Here is a 17,342-nt window from a genome sequence, read left to right on the forward strand (position 1 = left end):
TCTCCACAGGGGTCCCCACAATTTCTGGCAAAGGGAGGCAGTGTGAGGCCCGGTGTGTGTGTGTGTGTGTGTGTGTGTGTGTGTGTGTGTGTGTGTGTGTGTGTGTGTGTGTGTGTGTGTGTGTGTGTGTGTGTGTGTGTGTGTGTGTGTGTGTGTGTGTGTGTGTGTGTGTGTGTGTGTGTGTGTGTGTGTGTGTGTGTGTGCGCGTGCGCGCGTTGGGGGGACTTAGCTGGCCCTCAGTCCTGGCAGGAGAGACAGCCAGGAGCCCCTGAGAGGTTCCATTCGGTCACCTGGGCTGCTTGCTGAGGTATCTCCGGTTAGGGCTTTCCCTGATCTGTTTCTTCCTCATAGACCCACTTCATGGGGTGAAAAGTGTCACAGCCCCAAACTAGAACAATAAGAAGGCAAATAATTTAAAAGGCAGTCCGTGCTTGCCCTGGCCCCGCTGTGTGTCCTCTGAGCCGGGATGTCTGGGGCAGCACAGAGAGTGTAAACTTGACCGGAGGGATGGGCAAGGCGAGGCTCATGTCACCGGGGAGGTGGTGGGAAGGCTGGTGCCTGGATGCTTCGGGTCTTCCCTGAGCTGCCCCTTATCTTCAGAGACTGGTGTAGGGGCCCCAGCCCAGCCCCAGGGCAGTCCCCGGGGGGCACTAGGAGAAGTGCCCCAGAACACTGTAGGGTTCCGTTTCTGGGCAGCAAAGTGGCGCTGGCTCACTGGGGAGCTTGTGCCCAGAGGTCCTGGGAGCTGTGTGGCTCGGCCATGCTGATGGCCGTCTGATCCCGCTGGTCCCACAGTGGGCTCCACAGCCTCTGGAGGGGCCTTGGGTCCTCGGAAGGGGCTCCCAGGAGTGGAGAAGGGTGGTGGTGAGGCCAGGCTGGGGTCCGGGCTCGCATCAGGGCCCGAGGCCTTCGTGGTACAGGACTCACAGCACAACCGGTGGTAGCCGGGGATGGAGCAGTAGCGACCAAGCACTTCCATCTGGCAGAAGATGGACCTGTCCTCCACACAGGGCTCCGCTGCACACACAGCACAAGGACCGACGCTGGAGGACGCCCATCAGCCAGGTTACAACTCCCACTCGGCCCTCCACCTCCCGCCCTCACCACCTCCCAATCAACCCAAAGGAATCCGAGCCACCCTGGCCAGGGCCAGGCAGATGCCCGGGTTACTCACACTGTGACGAGCAGCTTAAACGTCCTGCCCCTGGTGAGCACGCACTTGCAACAGTAAGCCCCCCACCAACAAATTTGGAATCAAGCAGATCTAGGTTCCGATCAAGGCTCTATCACTAAAAAGCTGCAAGGCTTCGGGCAAGTCATTTAAACTGTCCAACACTCAGTTTCTTCTGTGAAATGGGGATAATGCTGACATTTACCAATGAATAATTATATTATTATTGTAAGTAGCATTTGTAAAGTTCCTGGCATAGAGGGGTGCTCATTATATTAGTTTTGTTTGCTTTTGTTCAAATGTCATCTAAAAATGTTTTTGCATTTCTGTGATAACTTCAGGTAGGTCTCTCCAGACGATGTGAAGGCAGGAGCTTTGCCTTCTATTAATTTTTCCAGGGAAAGAGAAAAGGAGGGGGACAGGGAAGAGGAGAGGAGGGGGAGAGAAAGAGAAAAGAGAAAAGGTAGGGTGCTGGCTTAGGGGAACAGGAGAGAGACTAGAGAAAATGGAAAGCCAGTGGCCTCTAGATGGCGCTAGAATTCTAGGGTCAGAATCAGAGCTCCCCTTTGCTCCCAGAGGAAAAGGAAAGGAAACCCAAGCACTTGAACAGCCTGAGCCTCAGCACAGGAGCAGAGCAGCAGCAAGGCTGGAGCCAGAAGTTCCTCTGAGGACATTTAATCAGACCCCTCTATTTTCCAGATGAGGTTGCTGAGCTCAGAGAGTTTCACGAATTTGTACAAGGTCACACAGCCAACTGATCCTCTACCTAGGAGTTTGGGTCTGGGATCTTTCTGCTACTCATCTTGTCAGACCCTGGTCCTTGGGAAGGTAAGAAAGGGAAACAGAGAAGGAACCTAGGAAGGAAGCACAGAACATAGAGCCTGGTATATAGTAGGTGCTTAGTTAATATTTATTAATGGATGGATGGGTGGATGGATGGAAAGATGAGAGGGTGAGCTGCTGGGCTCCTGATCATGAAGCAGAGAGAAATGGCTGCTACTATATTTGTTGTTGGCTGACTGCTAAGCAGGAATGCATGCATTATCTCATTTAATTCTCTCAACAGCCCTATAAAGAGAGCTCAGAACTACAACTGCTCATCCAAAAAGCAGATATGGTTCATAATTCAGAACTTCTGAGGTTAGAAGAGTAATATTCAGTGTATTTACATTAAGGTCCCCAGTGGAGACTGGAGGTCACCTTGCAACCAAATACGGCAATGTTTCCGTAGCAAAAGAATAACTAATCTCTCGTTAGTTCAGTTCAGATTTTGCTTCCCAGTGAGTCTGCACCAAATTTAGGGGGACGCTTGCAGCTTTCGATATTTTGGAACTGCAGATAAGGAGTCATGGACCACTATAAGCATCACCCCCACCTCACAGCTGAGGAATCCAAGGCTCCAAGAGGCTAAGGTCACGTGGACAGACGGGAAGCCGGGTCCACTCCACTGCACGGCCCATGCCCACGATGCCGTGAACACTGGAAGAATGGGGAGGGGGTGGGGTCCAGAGATACACTTACTTGATGAGATCTTGTTGATGGGATCTAGGGGCCCCGACTGTGGCACCCACTCCCCGTCTGGGGTCACAAGTTCCCGGACGTCAGCCCCCACTGTGGAATTCTGGAGATTTTCTGTGAGGGGGAAAAGCAGCTCTAGTATTGGGGCTGGGAAGCCAGCCAAGCTGGGCCTCAGGTCTAGGCCAGAGGAGCTGGGCTGGACCCCCATCCTACCCGGCTCACCTCCGCAGGCGGGCAGACTGCAGACCTGGACCGTGTCCGGCTTGTCCCCCTCACACTGCCCCAGACTGCTGGCGTTGGCCCGGCACACCACCTGCCGCAGCTGGACGCCCTCTCCGCAAGTGACGGAGCACTGCCGTGGGGAGATGGGGGCGGGGGGTGTGGAGAGACAGTGGAAGGAGGCGGTGAGCTCTGCAGTCCAGCCAGTGCCCAGGACAGAAAGGGGACAGAGAAGGGTGCCAAGTCTCTGCTGGACCAGAGGGACATGCAAGGACTGCTCTCAACAGCCTCTCCAGGACAGCACAGCAACTGTCAAATACTCCTGTACCAGGTGGGAAAGAGCCACTGCCCTGATCTTGGAACCCCCTGAACCTTCCCACCATCTGGAGGGGGCCTGTGGGACCCCATTCCGGCACTACTGCTTGTGTTCACTCTGTCTGGCCTGTGCCTGTGTCCTTAAATATTTTGTGTATCACCCTGCCGCCATCCACTAGCCCAAGGGACCTGAGGCAGGTCCACGCACTTGATGATACCTTGTTAAGGGGATGTAGGAACCCAGACTGTAACAACGGCTAAGCTGAGAGAGCTGGGTGATGGGGTCACCATGGACCCCTCTAGCTCTGACATTCAATGACTTTGTTTCCAGCACTCAGCTCGTAGAGACATGCTCAAAAGTGTCTTCTTCTCTAAGAGGAAAAGGTGTGGGTACAAGGAACAGAAGGCCATTTGAAAGGGCTGCCACACACATCACGCCCTGGAACCCACATACTCTGATAAAGGGGTGCAGTGGCTTCAGGAAAAGCAAGGGTGCCCCACGTGATCAGGTCACTGGGTTTGTAGGCACTGAGCACAGCCTCTCCTAGCGGGATGGGAAGGACTTGCAAAGGTCCACTTCTCATGCCAGGGCAGGTGATGAGCAAGGGAGACACAAGGGTCACATGCCACACAGAACAGTGGGACAAAGACGGCTCATCTTCCCAGGAGGAATAATTACAAACAGCAATAGCTCTGGAATGCTCTGCCCATCTTACAGGGGCAACTATCTTCCACCAGCTGTCACCTCTCTGTTTTACGTAAGGGGCCCTTTATGGATCAGCGGTCTTTCTGGTTTATATTCAAACAAATAAAGCTATATATTATGGAGAAGAATATAAAATCTGCACAGGTTGTGTGGGGATTTTTAGTTCTTTAAAATACTCTGTATTATGCAATATTTCAAGCCTACAGGAAGGTATGAGGAAGCTGGTCGTGAACGCCTGTTCAAACACCCCCACTAGCGACTTTAGTAGATCAGTATTCTGGCGCATTTTCAAATACCGTGTTGTGCCTTTTTAAACTTTAAGTAGCTGGTATCCCCATTGGTAGGCCTACTTTCTTCATACTTCAGTGCTTTTTCTCACCTATTTTTCTGAGGGTTATCTATATTGATGAATACAGTTCAAGCTTATTCATTTTTCTTGCTGTATAGTATTTTATTACATGAATAGACCATGGGGGTTTTTTGGGGGGGGTCCAATTTCCTATGGATAGATATTTAGAATATTTCCTGATATTCTGTTATTACAATAAACATCATTGTGCTTATTTCCATGATCGAATGAGGTTTTAAAAATTGTAATCAAATATACAGATCATAAAATTTACATCATAACCATTTTTAAGTGTACAGTTCAGTGGCACTAAGTACTTTCACATTACTGTGTAACCATCCATCTCTAGAACGGTTTCTTCTTCCCAAACTGAAACTCTGTGCCCATTAAACATTAACTTCCCATTCCCCTCTCCCCTGGTCCCTGGCAACCACACTTCTACTTTCTCTCTCTATGAGTTTGACTGCTCTAGGTGTCTCGCATAAGTGGAATCATACTGTATTTGTCATTTTGTGTCTGGCTTATTTCACTCTACATAATGTCTTCAAGGTTCATATCAAACGCGTTTTTAAGAAAAAACCCCAAACTTGAAAAAACTTCCCTGTGGCCCCTGGACTATTCCACAACCTTCTTACTGTTTGCCTTTTTCTTCCCTGGCCTCCCAGCAATGAACTTGCTACAGAGCTGCCAGAGTGATCTTTAAACCTGAAACCAGAGCTGGTGACATACACGTTAAAACCTTTCAAGTTTCCCACTGCTCTTGGAATAACTCTAACTCCTCATAAAGCCCTGCAGGATTTGACCCCCTGCCCACTCTCCAAAGATGTCGTGTAAGCCCTGCCCCTCTCATTAAGCTCTAGTCCCAATGTCCTTTAGGTTTCTGGAACATGGCAAGGTTGTTCTTGTCTCAGGGTCTTCATATGGCTCACATCTCAGGTCTCAGCTCGAATGTCACCTCCTCAGAGAGGCCCTCCCTGATATGTTACCCTGTTTACTTCTGCTCAGCTCCAACTGCAACCTGTAAATGCTTTTGTTATTGGTACTTGTCTCTTATGTCTCCCTCACTAGACTGTAAGCACCATGAGGACAAGAATCAGGTCTGTCTGGTTGGTAGTGGGTTCCAGGCATTCTTAGTACAGTGTGCCTGGAACGTACTTGGCACCTTAGTTTCCCGACCAGGGATTGAACCCGTGCGCCCTGCAGTGGAAGTGCCGAGTCTTAACCACTGGACATCCAGGGGAGTCCCAGTAAATATTTCTTAATACAAGAGTGTCTTACAATTTGCTCATCTGTAACACAGGGATATTAGCCCAGGCCTCCTAACTCTGTGAAGGTCAAAGCTGATAGTGAATGGATATAAAGGCCAAGCCCAAAACCATGGCCCAGCATACCGTTGGACTTAGTTTTGAGAAAAATCAGATCAGATGTGTGGAGAGGGATTCAGCCAGAAACACTCGGCCTGCAGGGAGCGCCAGATCTCTCTGCAGCTCCTCCACCCAGACCCTCCTCTTCCTTGACTTTGCAAGGAAGGCGCCTGTCGGCCCAGCCCCTCCCACGCCCTGAGGACAGCTCACCTGGGACCAGGCTCCCGTCCGCCACTGGGCTGGACAGGGCACGCGGTGGCAGGGCCGGCGGGCCTCGGGCCGGTCCCCGGGGCAGGCCTTGGCCGGCATGGCCTTGTGGGTACCGTTGGGGAGGGGCAGCAGGCACTGCACTCCCCGAGTCTGCACCCCCAGCTTCCCACAACTCCGGCTGCAGGTGCCCCACTCCTCCGTCATCCACCTGGAGACAGACAGGGAGAAAGGTGGAGGAAAGGCAGGACTATGGGACACTTCCTCCCAAGGCCACTCCCACTCCCTGAACCACCAAAGGCAGGAGCCACAGAGATGGTTTGGGCTTCAGAATGCTTGGGGGCCAAGCCAGCCACCCACGTGGCTCTGCAGCTGTCAGGCGTGTGGCCTTAGGGAGGTCACGTATTCTCTCCTCTGTTTCCTCATCTGAAAAATGGGTATAATGCATATTTAAATCCTGACACCCTGCAGGTCCTTGGACAAGCTATTAACCCGTCTAAGCCTCAGTTACCCCATCTTTACATCAGGATTCTTTCAACACTTCATGAATATTTGCGTGTCTAGCATGTGCAGGCACTGTCCTAGGTGCTGACATTCAGCCGGGCACAAACAGATGAAAATCACAGCTTGCAGAGTAGAAGCCCCTACCATGGGGCTCTTGGGACAATTAAAGGACCTGTATATGTAAAGCACATGGCAGAGTGCATGGCATGCAGTAGGCATGTCATAAGTGCAGGCACTATTATCATCACCGTCAGTGCCTGCAGAGCTTTGGTGCTGATCAGCTAAGCCGCTAGTCTCCAAGCGTCTTTTAGCCATAGAGCAACTTCCAGCAGCATCTTAAGCAGGCGCCCACTGGAAGAGTTAGACAAAAGCAAAACTGCTCTGGTGGGGTGGAGGGAGGGGCAGCCCCCAACTCCCACTCCCCTCTGTTTCCTGAGGCATCATTTAGTAAACGACGGCTTTAGCCAACCCCTTCCCTTAACAAACAAAACAAAAAGCCCCGAAACTTCATTTGACATTTTACAGATAAGGAGACAAGCCGGGGTGGGGTGACCTGCTAGGGGTCATGGAAGAGTTAGCCCCGCGTGCTCTGTGATCACAGATGTTTGTGGGCAAAGTGGCCTGAATAAAAAGTAATACATAAAAAAGAACCATGGAGAGCCAGGGGGCTGGGGATCGTGGCCTGGGCCGGGCACAGGGAGGCCATGGCAGCCTCTAGCACCGGTCAGCAGCTCCCGCCCTGGCTCTGAGGTCCCTCTACCCTGTGGGAGCAGAGCTGCTGTGGATCAGCAAGGCCGAGTTGGAACCCCCCAACCCTGGGAGGACTCCTGGGAGGCAGGAGGATGGACTCAGCTCTTCATGGTTTCCTACTGGCCAGCCACCCTCGGCCCTACCTGGGGGCCACTAGAGAAGCCTGCTGGGGCTGAGGACGAGCTGGGCAACAGGCCCAGAGACCAGACATCGATCCTCCACAGATTATAGCTCTCTCCTCTCCCCAAAGCCACCTCCAAGTAACCCCAAGAACATGACCTTGGGCTCAAAAAGAGCCTGTGTCCTCAGGCCAGGGAATCCCAATCAGGGCTAGACCACAGCTGGGCGCTGAAAGGCCAGACCGCATCCCTGGGCCCCACATGACTGGGCAGGGAGGAACTGGTAGACAGCGTCCTGGCCTAGGGCCTGGAAACACTGAAATCTTCTTCACCTGCATGGACCCCCTGGATCACTGAGGGAAAGCTGTGTCCCCAGATCGGGCCTCAGCTTCCGCATCTGTAAAATAATCCTGGGAGGAGCAGAACAAAGGCAGCATCTTCCTCCTTCTGGGAGTGAAAGTTAATGCAGAAATCCCAGAGGGGATGGACGGGCAAGGAAGGCCGCGCGGGCCATGGGCAGAGGCTGGCGTGTGGGTGCTCTCTGCTCAAGAAGTCCCGGCTGCGGGGGCTACGTGCCTCCACCCTCCAGCGCTGGCGGAAGCAGGCTCACCCGCCCCTCGTCCTGACGTCAGGGCAGAGAGAGGGTCTGCTGTCAGCCTCTTGTCCCTCCCCCAGAAAGCACTCACGCAGGCTGGGCACACGGGTGCTGGTTGCAGCGCCGGCGGATGGGCTTGGGCCTCTTCCTGTGGTCGCACAGGTGCCGCTGGACCATGTGGTGGTCTCGTCGGCGCCGGCAGCCGTACTTGGTGAACTGGATCCCTGAAGGGAGGACAGCCTGCCGTGGGGGTCAGTCTCACCAGGTCCCCACTGTCCTGCCCAGAGCCTCAGGGACAGTGAGCTCTGGAGAGACTGCAGCCAATCCCCCCTCCCTCTGCGCCTTTGCATCTTGCCATCCCCAAGTCACTTTCTGAAGAAGCCTTCCTTGACCAGCCCATCTCAGGTGTCACTGGTATAGCACAGGTGGGGACGTGGGCTGCTGTCTCTGCGCGCAGCTGGTGAGCCCTTACAGGGCAGAGGACCTGCCCCGGATACTGCTCTAGCACCCCCAGCCCAGCCCCAAGGCCCTGCCCAGGCACCCTGCCACACCCCAGAGATCTTCAAGGAGAAACTGAGGCACGAGCCGGGGACAGGCCAAGTGGAGACGATGTCAGGCCCCCGACCCCTCCCGCTCCTCCCACAAGGCGTCTGCAGTCAGGCAAGCGAGTACCTCCTCCGCAGGCCTTGGTGCAGGGTGCCCAGTTCTTGAGTGCCCACTCGTAGGTGTCCGTCTCCTCCAGGAGCACGTTGTTGCTCCCGATAAGGGGCAGCAGGTCCTCGTGGATGACGTACTTGTAGGCCAGGCTGCTGCGGGGGCCACCCTCAGCTGGGGGGAGCACCTGAAGGGAGACAGACGAGGTGGCAAAGGACTGGAGAGCAGGGAAGCAAGGCCAGCATAGGGAGACCGGGGAGGAGGGGTCAAAGGGGAGGATGTGGGGTTAGAAGCAGAACCAGTGAGAGCCAGGAGGGGGCAGCACTGAGCACGCACTGGCGAGGCCTTTCAGACCTGTAGCCACATGGCAAAACTGAGGCTAATACAACCAACTCACGCAGCTCAATATCAAAAAAACAAACAACCCAATCCAAAAACGGGCAGAAGACCTAAATAGACATTTCTCCAAAGAAGATATACAGACTGCCAACAAACACATGAAAGAATGCTCAACATCGTTAATCATTAGAGAAACGCAAACCAAAACTACAATGAGATATCATCTCACACCGGTCAGAATAGCCATCATCATATATACACTACCAAACGTAAAATAGATAGCTAGTGGGAAGCAGCCGCATAGCACAGGGAGATCAGCTGGTGCTTTGTGACCACCTAGAGGGGTGGGATAGGGAGGGTGGGAGGGAGGGAGATTCAAGAGGGAAGAGATATGGGAACATATGTATATGTATAACTGATTCACTTTGTTATAAAGCAGAAACTAACACAGCATTATAAAGCAATTATATTCCAATAAAGACGTTAAAAAATAAAAATAACAACAGCAAAATAATATAAACTCCAAAACAGAAAAAAAAAAAATCTACAAACAATAAATGCTGGAGAGGGTGTGGAGAAAAGGGAACACTCTTGCACTCTTGGTGGGAATGTAAATTGATAGAGCCACTATGGAGAGCAGTATGGAGATTCCTTAAAAAACTAAAAATAGAACTACCATATGACCCAGCAATCCCACTACTGGGCATATACCCTGAGAAAACCATAATTCAAAAAGAGTCATGTAACAAAATGTTCATTGCAGCTCTATTTACAACAGCCAGGAGATGGAAACAACCTAAGTGTCCATCATCGGGTGAATGGATAAAGAAGATGTGGCACATATATACAATGGAATATTACTCAGCCATAAAAAGAAATGAAATTGAGTTATTTGTAGTGAGGTGGATGGACCTACAGACTGTCATACAGAGTGAAGTGTAAGTCAGAAAGAGAAAAACAAATACTGTATGCTAACACATATATATGGAATCTAAAAAACAAAATGGTCAGAAGAACCTAGGGGCAAGACGGGAATAAAGATGCAGACCTACTAGAGAACGGACTTGAGGATATGGGGAGGGGGAAGGGTAAGCTGTGACAAAGTGAGAGAGTGGCATGGACATATATACACTACCAAATGTATAATAGATAGCTAGTGGGAAGCAGCCACATAGCACAGGGAGATCAGCTGGTGCTTTGTGACCACCTAGAGGGGTGGGATAGGGAGGGTGGGAGGGAGGGAGATGCAAGAGGGAAGAGATGTGGGGACATATGTATATGTATAACTGATTCACTCTGTTATAAAGCAGAAACTGACACACCATTGTAAAGCAATTATACTCTAATAAAGATGTTTTTAAAAAAAAAAAAACAACTCAAGCTAAGCAGCTACTGTGTGCCAGGCCTGAGAACAGCCTGTGTGCCCATCGGTGATTCTCCTTCCCACACACCTAAGTTCCAATGAAGGCAGGAACCATGTCTGCTGGTCTGTCCTGCTCACCAGAGCACCCATACTGCCTGACTCTAGAAGATGGTCTACAATAGAGACTCTTATCACATATAGGATTGCCAATATTTTCTCCCAGTCTGTTCAGGTTATCTTCTCACTTTCTTCAAAACGTCTTTTTTGATGTACAAAAGCTTTCAATTTCCATGAAGACCAATTTCTCTCTTTTTTGTTGTTGTTGCTCATGCTTTTGGGATCATATCTAAGAATCCAAGATCATGAGATTTATCCCTCTCTTTTCTCCAAGAGTTCTATGGTTTTAGCTCTTGTACTTGGGGCTTTGATCTATCTTGAGCTGATTTTGGTATACGGTGTGAGGCAGGGGTTCAACTTCATTCTTCTGCATGTGCATATCCAGTTGTCCCAGCACCATTAGTTGAAGAGATTCTTCTTTCCCCACTGAATGGTCTTAGTACTCTCGTTGAAAATTAATCAGCCATGGGTGTACGGGTGGACAACAAATATAGGGTGAGTAGGAAGCACACGCTGGATTGAATTAGTATGCTGACATCAATAGGCTTCAGACCCTGCCCTCTAGGACCTCCCTGACTAATGAGGGTAGCACCAGGAACAAAGCCTGTAGAAGGCCTCCCTGCCACCAGCCGGTGCCAATAGAGCCCCTCCCGGTCTGGTCTCCTGAGTTAACAATCCCTGCTCCATAAGCCCTGGCTCATGGTCTAGGAAGAGGGGGTGTGGGCAGAGGTGGGCCTCAGCTGGGACAGTGGCCCCATCCCCCTCTCAGGAGGCTGGCAGTGCCAGACAGCACTCCTGGGCCACAGGCCACTGGACTCCTGGACTCACTTGCTGGCAAAGCCATAATGCAACTGGATACTGGATGATGGCAGAACCATGGGGGAACCAACCCAGGTTCCTCCAGTTCCTCCTGGGCCCTATTTCTGACCCCGTGTTAAGGAGAACAGACTCCCTGTGTGGGGCATCTCTGATCAGACAGTGAGACAACCATTTCTTTTTTCCTCCTCACTTGCCATCCTCCCAGCCTCGAAGCACAGAGGGCATCTTGGCCTTGCCCAGCCTCCTGAAGACGCCAGAACAGGAGGATTTCCACCAGGCCTGCGTTGGCTCAGCAGCAGAGACGGTGAGCTAGGGATTGGGCTGGGGCAGCAAGCGGGGGGCGGGGGCAGGGGCCACCATGCAGGGTGGGGACTCACCAGGACGGCAATGGCTTCCGGCAGGGGCCCACTGGTCTTGAGGCTCTCCTTGGCGTCCTCCACCGCGTACTCCCACTCCAGGCCCATTGCAGTGAAGGTCCGGCTCGTGGGTTCCTTGCCCTTGGGGTTGAGGATGAAGCTGCCTGTGACCTGGTTCTTCACCGCTGGCCATGGGGAGAGGGTCACACAGATTTCTATTCCCCTCCACAGGAGCACCAGCCACACCTCAGGGGTTTCAAGGCCGTCCCAGTGGGCCCCTAGGGGCTCCCTGCCCACCTGTCACTCCTTCCCACCTGAGCCTTTCTCCAGTCCGATGGATCATCCCACTGCCTCCACATAGCACCCCTGCCTCTGGACCCTGGTACACACCATTCCTCTCACTTTGTCTCCCCTTCTTCCTGCCCGACTAATCTCCACCCACATTTAAGGCTCAGCACAATTCTCCCCTCCTCCAGGAAGCCTTCTTTGATTGTCCAGTCCTCAGGGATTTGCCCTCCCTACAACTTCGACAGCAGAGCATAGAGGCTAAGAGTACAGGCTCTGGAGCCAGATTGATCTGGGAAAGTTACTTAGCCTCCCTGTGCTGCCTCTGTTTTACCATCTGTAAAATGGGAATGGTAATTCTACCTAGCTCATAGGGCTGCTGTCCCATGGGGATAATCGCAGTATCCCTTGCCCACCTACCCTGCCATGGGGCTCTTGGGACAATCAAAGGAGTTCATATATATAAAGAACTAGGCAGAGTGCATGGCATGCAGTTGGCACTTAATAAATGGTAGGCACTATTACTGTCATCAAATCAGCCCCTGACTTTTAGCACTGTTGCAATTACAGATATCCTGTCTCTCCCATAGCCTGTCAGTGTACCTCCGCCATCTCAGTGTCCTTGGCCCAGCACAGCGCCTGGCACAGAGCCAGAGTATAAAAAATATCTGTTCATTTTTCCCCCTTAAAGTCCCAGTCAGCGAGTAACTCACAACTTGTAACTGAAAGGCGCTGGGTGACTGGCGGGCGGAAGGTGTGTAGCTGCAGACACCCCAGCAAAGGCCCCCGAGTTACAGCCTCATCCACCCTGGAGGCATCAGGGGTCAGAGAATGGCTGCACCGTGGGACCCGAGCCCCCAGCCAGGTGGGGCTGGCAAAGGCTCTGGAGCCCCGGGGTGTCCCCACCTGGTGTAATTATAAGAGCTAAGGATCCAGGGATGAACCACATGCTGTTTACTCTGCTCCCGCCTCAGTGGGGTCCTCACACGCATCCTGAGGTTGGTGCTGTTATTAATCCAGATGGGGAATCAGAGGCCCTGAGAGGGGCAAGGGTTTGTCCTGGACACACAGAGGCTGGTAGCCCAGCTCTCCGGAGGGCCAGCCTCCCTGCTGAGTGGGAAGAGAGACGCCCCCTCCTTTCCCGCAACCTGATCTCTGCCAGCCCCCAGAATCACCAGACCCTCCAGGCTAGAGCTGAGCATCTCCTCAGGCCCTTGTCTGCCTCTGCAGCTCACGACCACTGCTGTCCCCGGTCCCTGGATGTACCCCCCGCCTTCCTGGGGGTGGTGGGCTGGAATCTCCACCACCTCCTACCAGCTCTGAGCCCAGGTCCTACCACTGACCCACTCGGTACCTCCAGCAACTCTTTTAACTTCTCGGAGCCTCAATTTCCTCAACTGCAAAAATGGGATAACAAGAGGGTTATCATGAGGCTCCGACGAGATAACGAATGAAAAGCGCCAGCTCCAAGCCCCCCACACGGTGGGTATTAACAGCACGGCTTGTCTTCCCTTCACTTCCTTTCAGAGTCCGTGACCCCGAATTCCAGGAGCGCCTCACACATTTGGACCAGGGCCTCGGCCTTCACTGCCAAGGCTGCCACCTGTCCCGGGCTTCTCCAGAGAGTACATACCCTGTTAGCACGCGTGTGCACACACACGGGCACGCACACACTCACTCCCACATACACACTCTGCACGTTTACACCAGGGCCGCTGCGGATCTCACACACGTGTAATCACACAACCTGTGCTGACGACAGGTCTCAGTGCTGCTTCCCTCTCCCCCAGGCTCCCGGAGAGCTCTAACCCTCACCCCATAAACACACAGCAAGTGTGCCTGCCCACAGCCTGCCACAGGTGCTAGGAGCCTCTGCCCCGACCTCCAGGGAAGCCCATCTGCTGCCTACAAGCGCATCTAGCTCCTTGGAAGGGCTGGACATCTGAGCGGGGTTGGGGGGCCGTGGGTGGAAGGGGCTGGCCAGGGGCCCAAGGGGCTGCTGACATTATGGAATCATCTGTAGGGGTGCAGTAGGAGGAGTGTCTGTAAGCAACCATCCTCTTCCAGGGGTAAATGACCTTCTCCCCTTGTCCCTGTGCAGGCGTAATACTCCACAGCCAGACAGGCAAGCGGGCAGGGAGGCGGCCAAGCCAAAGCCCTCCCGTCTCACACGCCCTGTGCAGAGGTGCAGTTGGCAGGGGCACGGGGTAGAAGATGGCAGACCCAGGCCCAGACTGGCTCACCCCGCAAGTGAATGAGGGCACGCAGAGGGCCCACAGCCACTTTGCGCGTCAGTTTCCCCTTGTGCCTTATGCCTGCTTGGACTACACTCAGGTGCCCTCCAGAGCAGGTTAGGAATTTTTACAGCTGTGCTAATGCAGATGTATTCTCCAGGGAGTGCAAGTTCTCCAGGAGACTTTAAAAATGTCTTGTATTATTTTAATAATAACCTAAAAATATGAAAAGTTAGCACTTTTGTAATATACAAGCTTGCCCAGAGACGTTAGGTTCTGGGTTCGTGTTTATGACGAGCTGGTGACAAGCAGGGTGACTTGGTGGGCACAGTGGGTAAGAGCGGCCTCTGTGACATGCTGAGGCCCAGTGACATCACAGCCCACATGCCCTCAGTAAGGAGCCTGAGCACAGACGAGTGTGGGGGAACCCAGCCACAGCCCAACGTGCGGGCAGCGGCCTTCTGCCCACCTGCTCGCCAGAAGCCTCCGCCAAACCATGCTTGCATGTTTTAAATTGAGATTAATTCACATACCAAACCATTCTGCCTTTCAAGGTATGCAATTCAGTGACTGCAATCATCACCACTGTCTAACGCCGGAACATTTTCATCACCCCCCAAAGAAATCTGCCCATGGGGGCTGTGGGCTGAGGGGGAATCTTCACTGGATCTCGTTTCATACCTTCTGATATTTGAACCATGGAGCAGGTTCCCATTTCAACATGAATAAATATCAATCAATCAATAAAAAAGGGTTCTCTCAGGCTTCCCTGGTGGCGCAGAGGTTGAGAGTCCGCCTGCCGATGCAGGGGACACGGGTTCGTGCCCCGGTCTGGGAAGATCCCACATGCCGCAGAGCGGCTGGGCCCGTGAGCCATGGCTGCTGAGCCTGCGCATCCGGAGTCTGTGCTCCGCAACAGGAGAGGCCACGACAGTGAGAGGCCCGCATACCAAAAAAAAAAAGGGTTCTCTCCCATTATTCGAACTCATGAAATGCCCTCTGCATTAGAATCCTCTCCTCTGCCCTCCCAGCTCCCCCCACACCCGAGGGCAGGTCCCAGGGCCTGGCTGCCCATCTCCTGGCACCCTGGCACTCACCAATGTGGTGGGGGACCTTCTCCAGCTCCTCAACCTGGATGTGCCTGGCACCTGCTGGGATCTGCACCAGCTTGAGAGCTCCTGCCACAGAGGAAGATCCAGAAAAACCATGAGCATCCTGAGCTGGTAGCCCCACTGCCAGCATCCCCCATCACCCCCTCTCCTCACAGATACCCAGGAACCTCAGTTTCTTTGTCTGTAAAATAGGAATGGGCCCTTCTCCATAAGGTGCTGAGAGGATCGCAGTTCATATCGCTTAAGATGCTCTATAAATACTACTGGGCTCTGTGTGTGTGTTAGTTCCTATTATCTGCCACTTTCTTGACCCTCCTTTTCTCTCCTGACTTTCCCTCCCCTCTTTCTTCTCACACTTTAAGCCACTGTAGGAATCTTGATGAAATAGGCCATGAAGATCCAGCATGGGGGGCCCCCGTGATCCTCCCAATCCAAGGCCTGAAAACTAACCTTTCTCAGAGCAATCAACTTTCCCCCAACGAGGAGAGGCATGGCAAAGGTGAATCCCCAAGGGGAAATGAATCTAGTTCATACTAAAGTGTAAAGGACTAATATCTGGCCCTTTTCAACAGCAAGTGTGGCCAGATTGGAGGTGGGGAGGGAAGTCAAGGAACTCTAAGGCACCAGGAGTTCAAAGCAGGAAGCACTTCAGTTTAAAAAAAAAAAAAAAGTGAGAGAGAAGAGCAAAAAGGAAATTACCAGTCCAGCCTGGGCCTCATCTACAGATCTGTCTGGACCCTCATTCCCACCAACAGCCCCAGGCCAAAGAGATGGCTGAGTTCCTAGGACAACACAGTGCCAAGCAGGAAATGCTTCTGAGCTCCCGAGCCCAAGTGCAGGCGCAGCACGCCTGGAAAATGAGGAACCACAGCCGGGGGCAGCTGTGGTCTGAGACAGGCTCCAGGGCGCCCCCCCGCACCAGAACTGTGGCCCAGCTCAAGGAGGGAGGGCCCACCTAAGGGATGGTTCGGGCTCTAGGGACGCTAGCTGGGCCAGAACCCCAGCCCCTCCTGGTCGTCCCCCAGCCCTAACCTGCTCACCTGCCTGCTTGGAGGCCTTGCCCAGAGTCCCCTTCACAGTCCTGCAGTGGGAGTTGTCGCCGCCGCAGACCCCACACTTGTCATCTGCCTTCATGGACCCCACCTCCTTGTCACAGCCGACGGGCTGAAGCCAGAGACGGGGTCAGCGGGAAGAGGCTTCCATGCCCCACCACCACCCCCAGGTCAGCAGCCCCTGGCCCCCTCCTCAGTCCCCAGGCCCTGACAGGAGAGGACCCTGGACCAAGAGCCATTCTTGGAGTCACCGTGTGACATGGGCAAGGTCTTAAACCTGGCCACGCCTCTCCCATCGAATGGGGTTGGGCAGTAACCCTTTTCCAGCATCCCAAGGTCATGTTGAGGACCAAGGGGTGTCATGGGTGAGGAAGGGGAGGCAATGCCTGTGTTCCCAGGGAGCAGAAGGAGGCAGTGCAGCCCTCCAGTCTCCCGGGGCAGGGAGAGGGTGGGCAGCCAGGAGGGGGGCACCTACCACACACTCGCCGCGGGCACAGATGCTGTACGGGTCCCGGTAGCTGCAGCGAGTCCCGTCGTGGACCACCTGGTTCATGAAGACCACGTCCCCTGTGTCCTCTGACTGGCAGATCAGCTCACACTTCTGGGCGTCTGTGGGGAAAGGGACCACACTGAGCCAGCTGGGCTCGGAGAAGGTGGGTTGGCCTAGACCGACATTAACACGTGGCCCGAACAGGAAGCTCCAGGGGCCAGCTCTGGGCAACGGGGGGAGAACTAGGTGTGGAGCTGGGCTTCAAATCCGTGCTGTGTCACTTACGAGCCATGTGACCTTGGGCAAATTATCTGACCTCTCTGAGCCTCAGTTCCTTATTTATTACGCCTGATCAGTAAAATGCCACATCACGTCGTTAAGAAACATCAAGTGATAAAACAATAATAATAACAATAATAATAAGCCCATACTTAATGAAAGCTTACTATGTGCCAGACTTCTAAAACCTTTGTACATTCTCACTGTACAACTTTAAATGCTTTTTGTGAATTAACTTAAGTTAAGCCTCTCAATACCCCCAAGGAAGTAGCATTACAGAGGAGGAAACCAAGGACCAGAGAGGCTAAGGAATTTGCTCAAGGCCGTACAGCCACCCAGTAAGTGGCAGAGCCAGGATTCTAACCCAGGCAGTCTGGCTTGAGTCCTGCTCTGACCTCTACATACACATCACCGTCACACATGTG

General features: G+C 53.1%; 1 protein-coding gene across 2 annotated transcripts in view; it reads right to left on the minus strand.

Annotated features, from left to right (window-relative positions):
• Positions 1–264: 264 nt before the first annotated feature.
• Positions 265–17,342, minus strand: part of ADAMTS14 (ADAM metallopeptidase with thrombospondin type 1 motif 14) — a 147,330-nt gene continuing 130,252 nt past the window's right edge. For both annotated transcript variants that reach the window (XM_060286031.1, XM_030862506.2), the window contains 10 exons: positions 16,624–16,757; positions 16,137–16,260; positions 15,082–15,162; positions 11,487–11,650; positions 8,490–8,658; positions 7,909–8,041; positions 5,853–6,060; positions 2,912–3,041; positions 2,693–2,803; positions 265–1,017 (listed from right to left, as the gene is read on the minus strand). In XM_060286031.1, the coding sequence (XP_060142014.1) occupies positions 524–1,017; positions 2,693–2,803; positions 2,912–3,041; positions 5,853–6,060; positions 7,909–8,041; positions 8,490–8,658; positions 11,487–11,650; positions 15,082–15,162; positions 16,137–16,260; positions 16,624–16,757 (1,748 nt within the window). In that variant the 3' untranslated portion in view covers positions 265–523. The remainder of the gene's footprint in view (positions 1,018–2,692; positions 2,804–2,911; positions 3,042–5,852; positions 6,061–7,908; positions 8,042–8,489; positions 8,659–11,486; positions 11,651–15,081; positions 15,163–16,136; positions 16,261–16,623; positions 16,758–17,342) is intronic.

The sequence above is a fragment of the Globicephala melas genome, chromosome 16 (genome assembly GCF_963455315.2).
Source record: "Globicephala melas chromosome 16, mGloMel1.2, whole genome shotgun sequence".
NCBI classification, from domain to species: Eukaryota; Metazoa; Chordata; class Mammalia; order Artiodactyla; family Delphinidae; genus Globicephala; species Globicephala melas.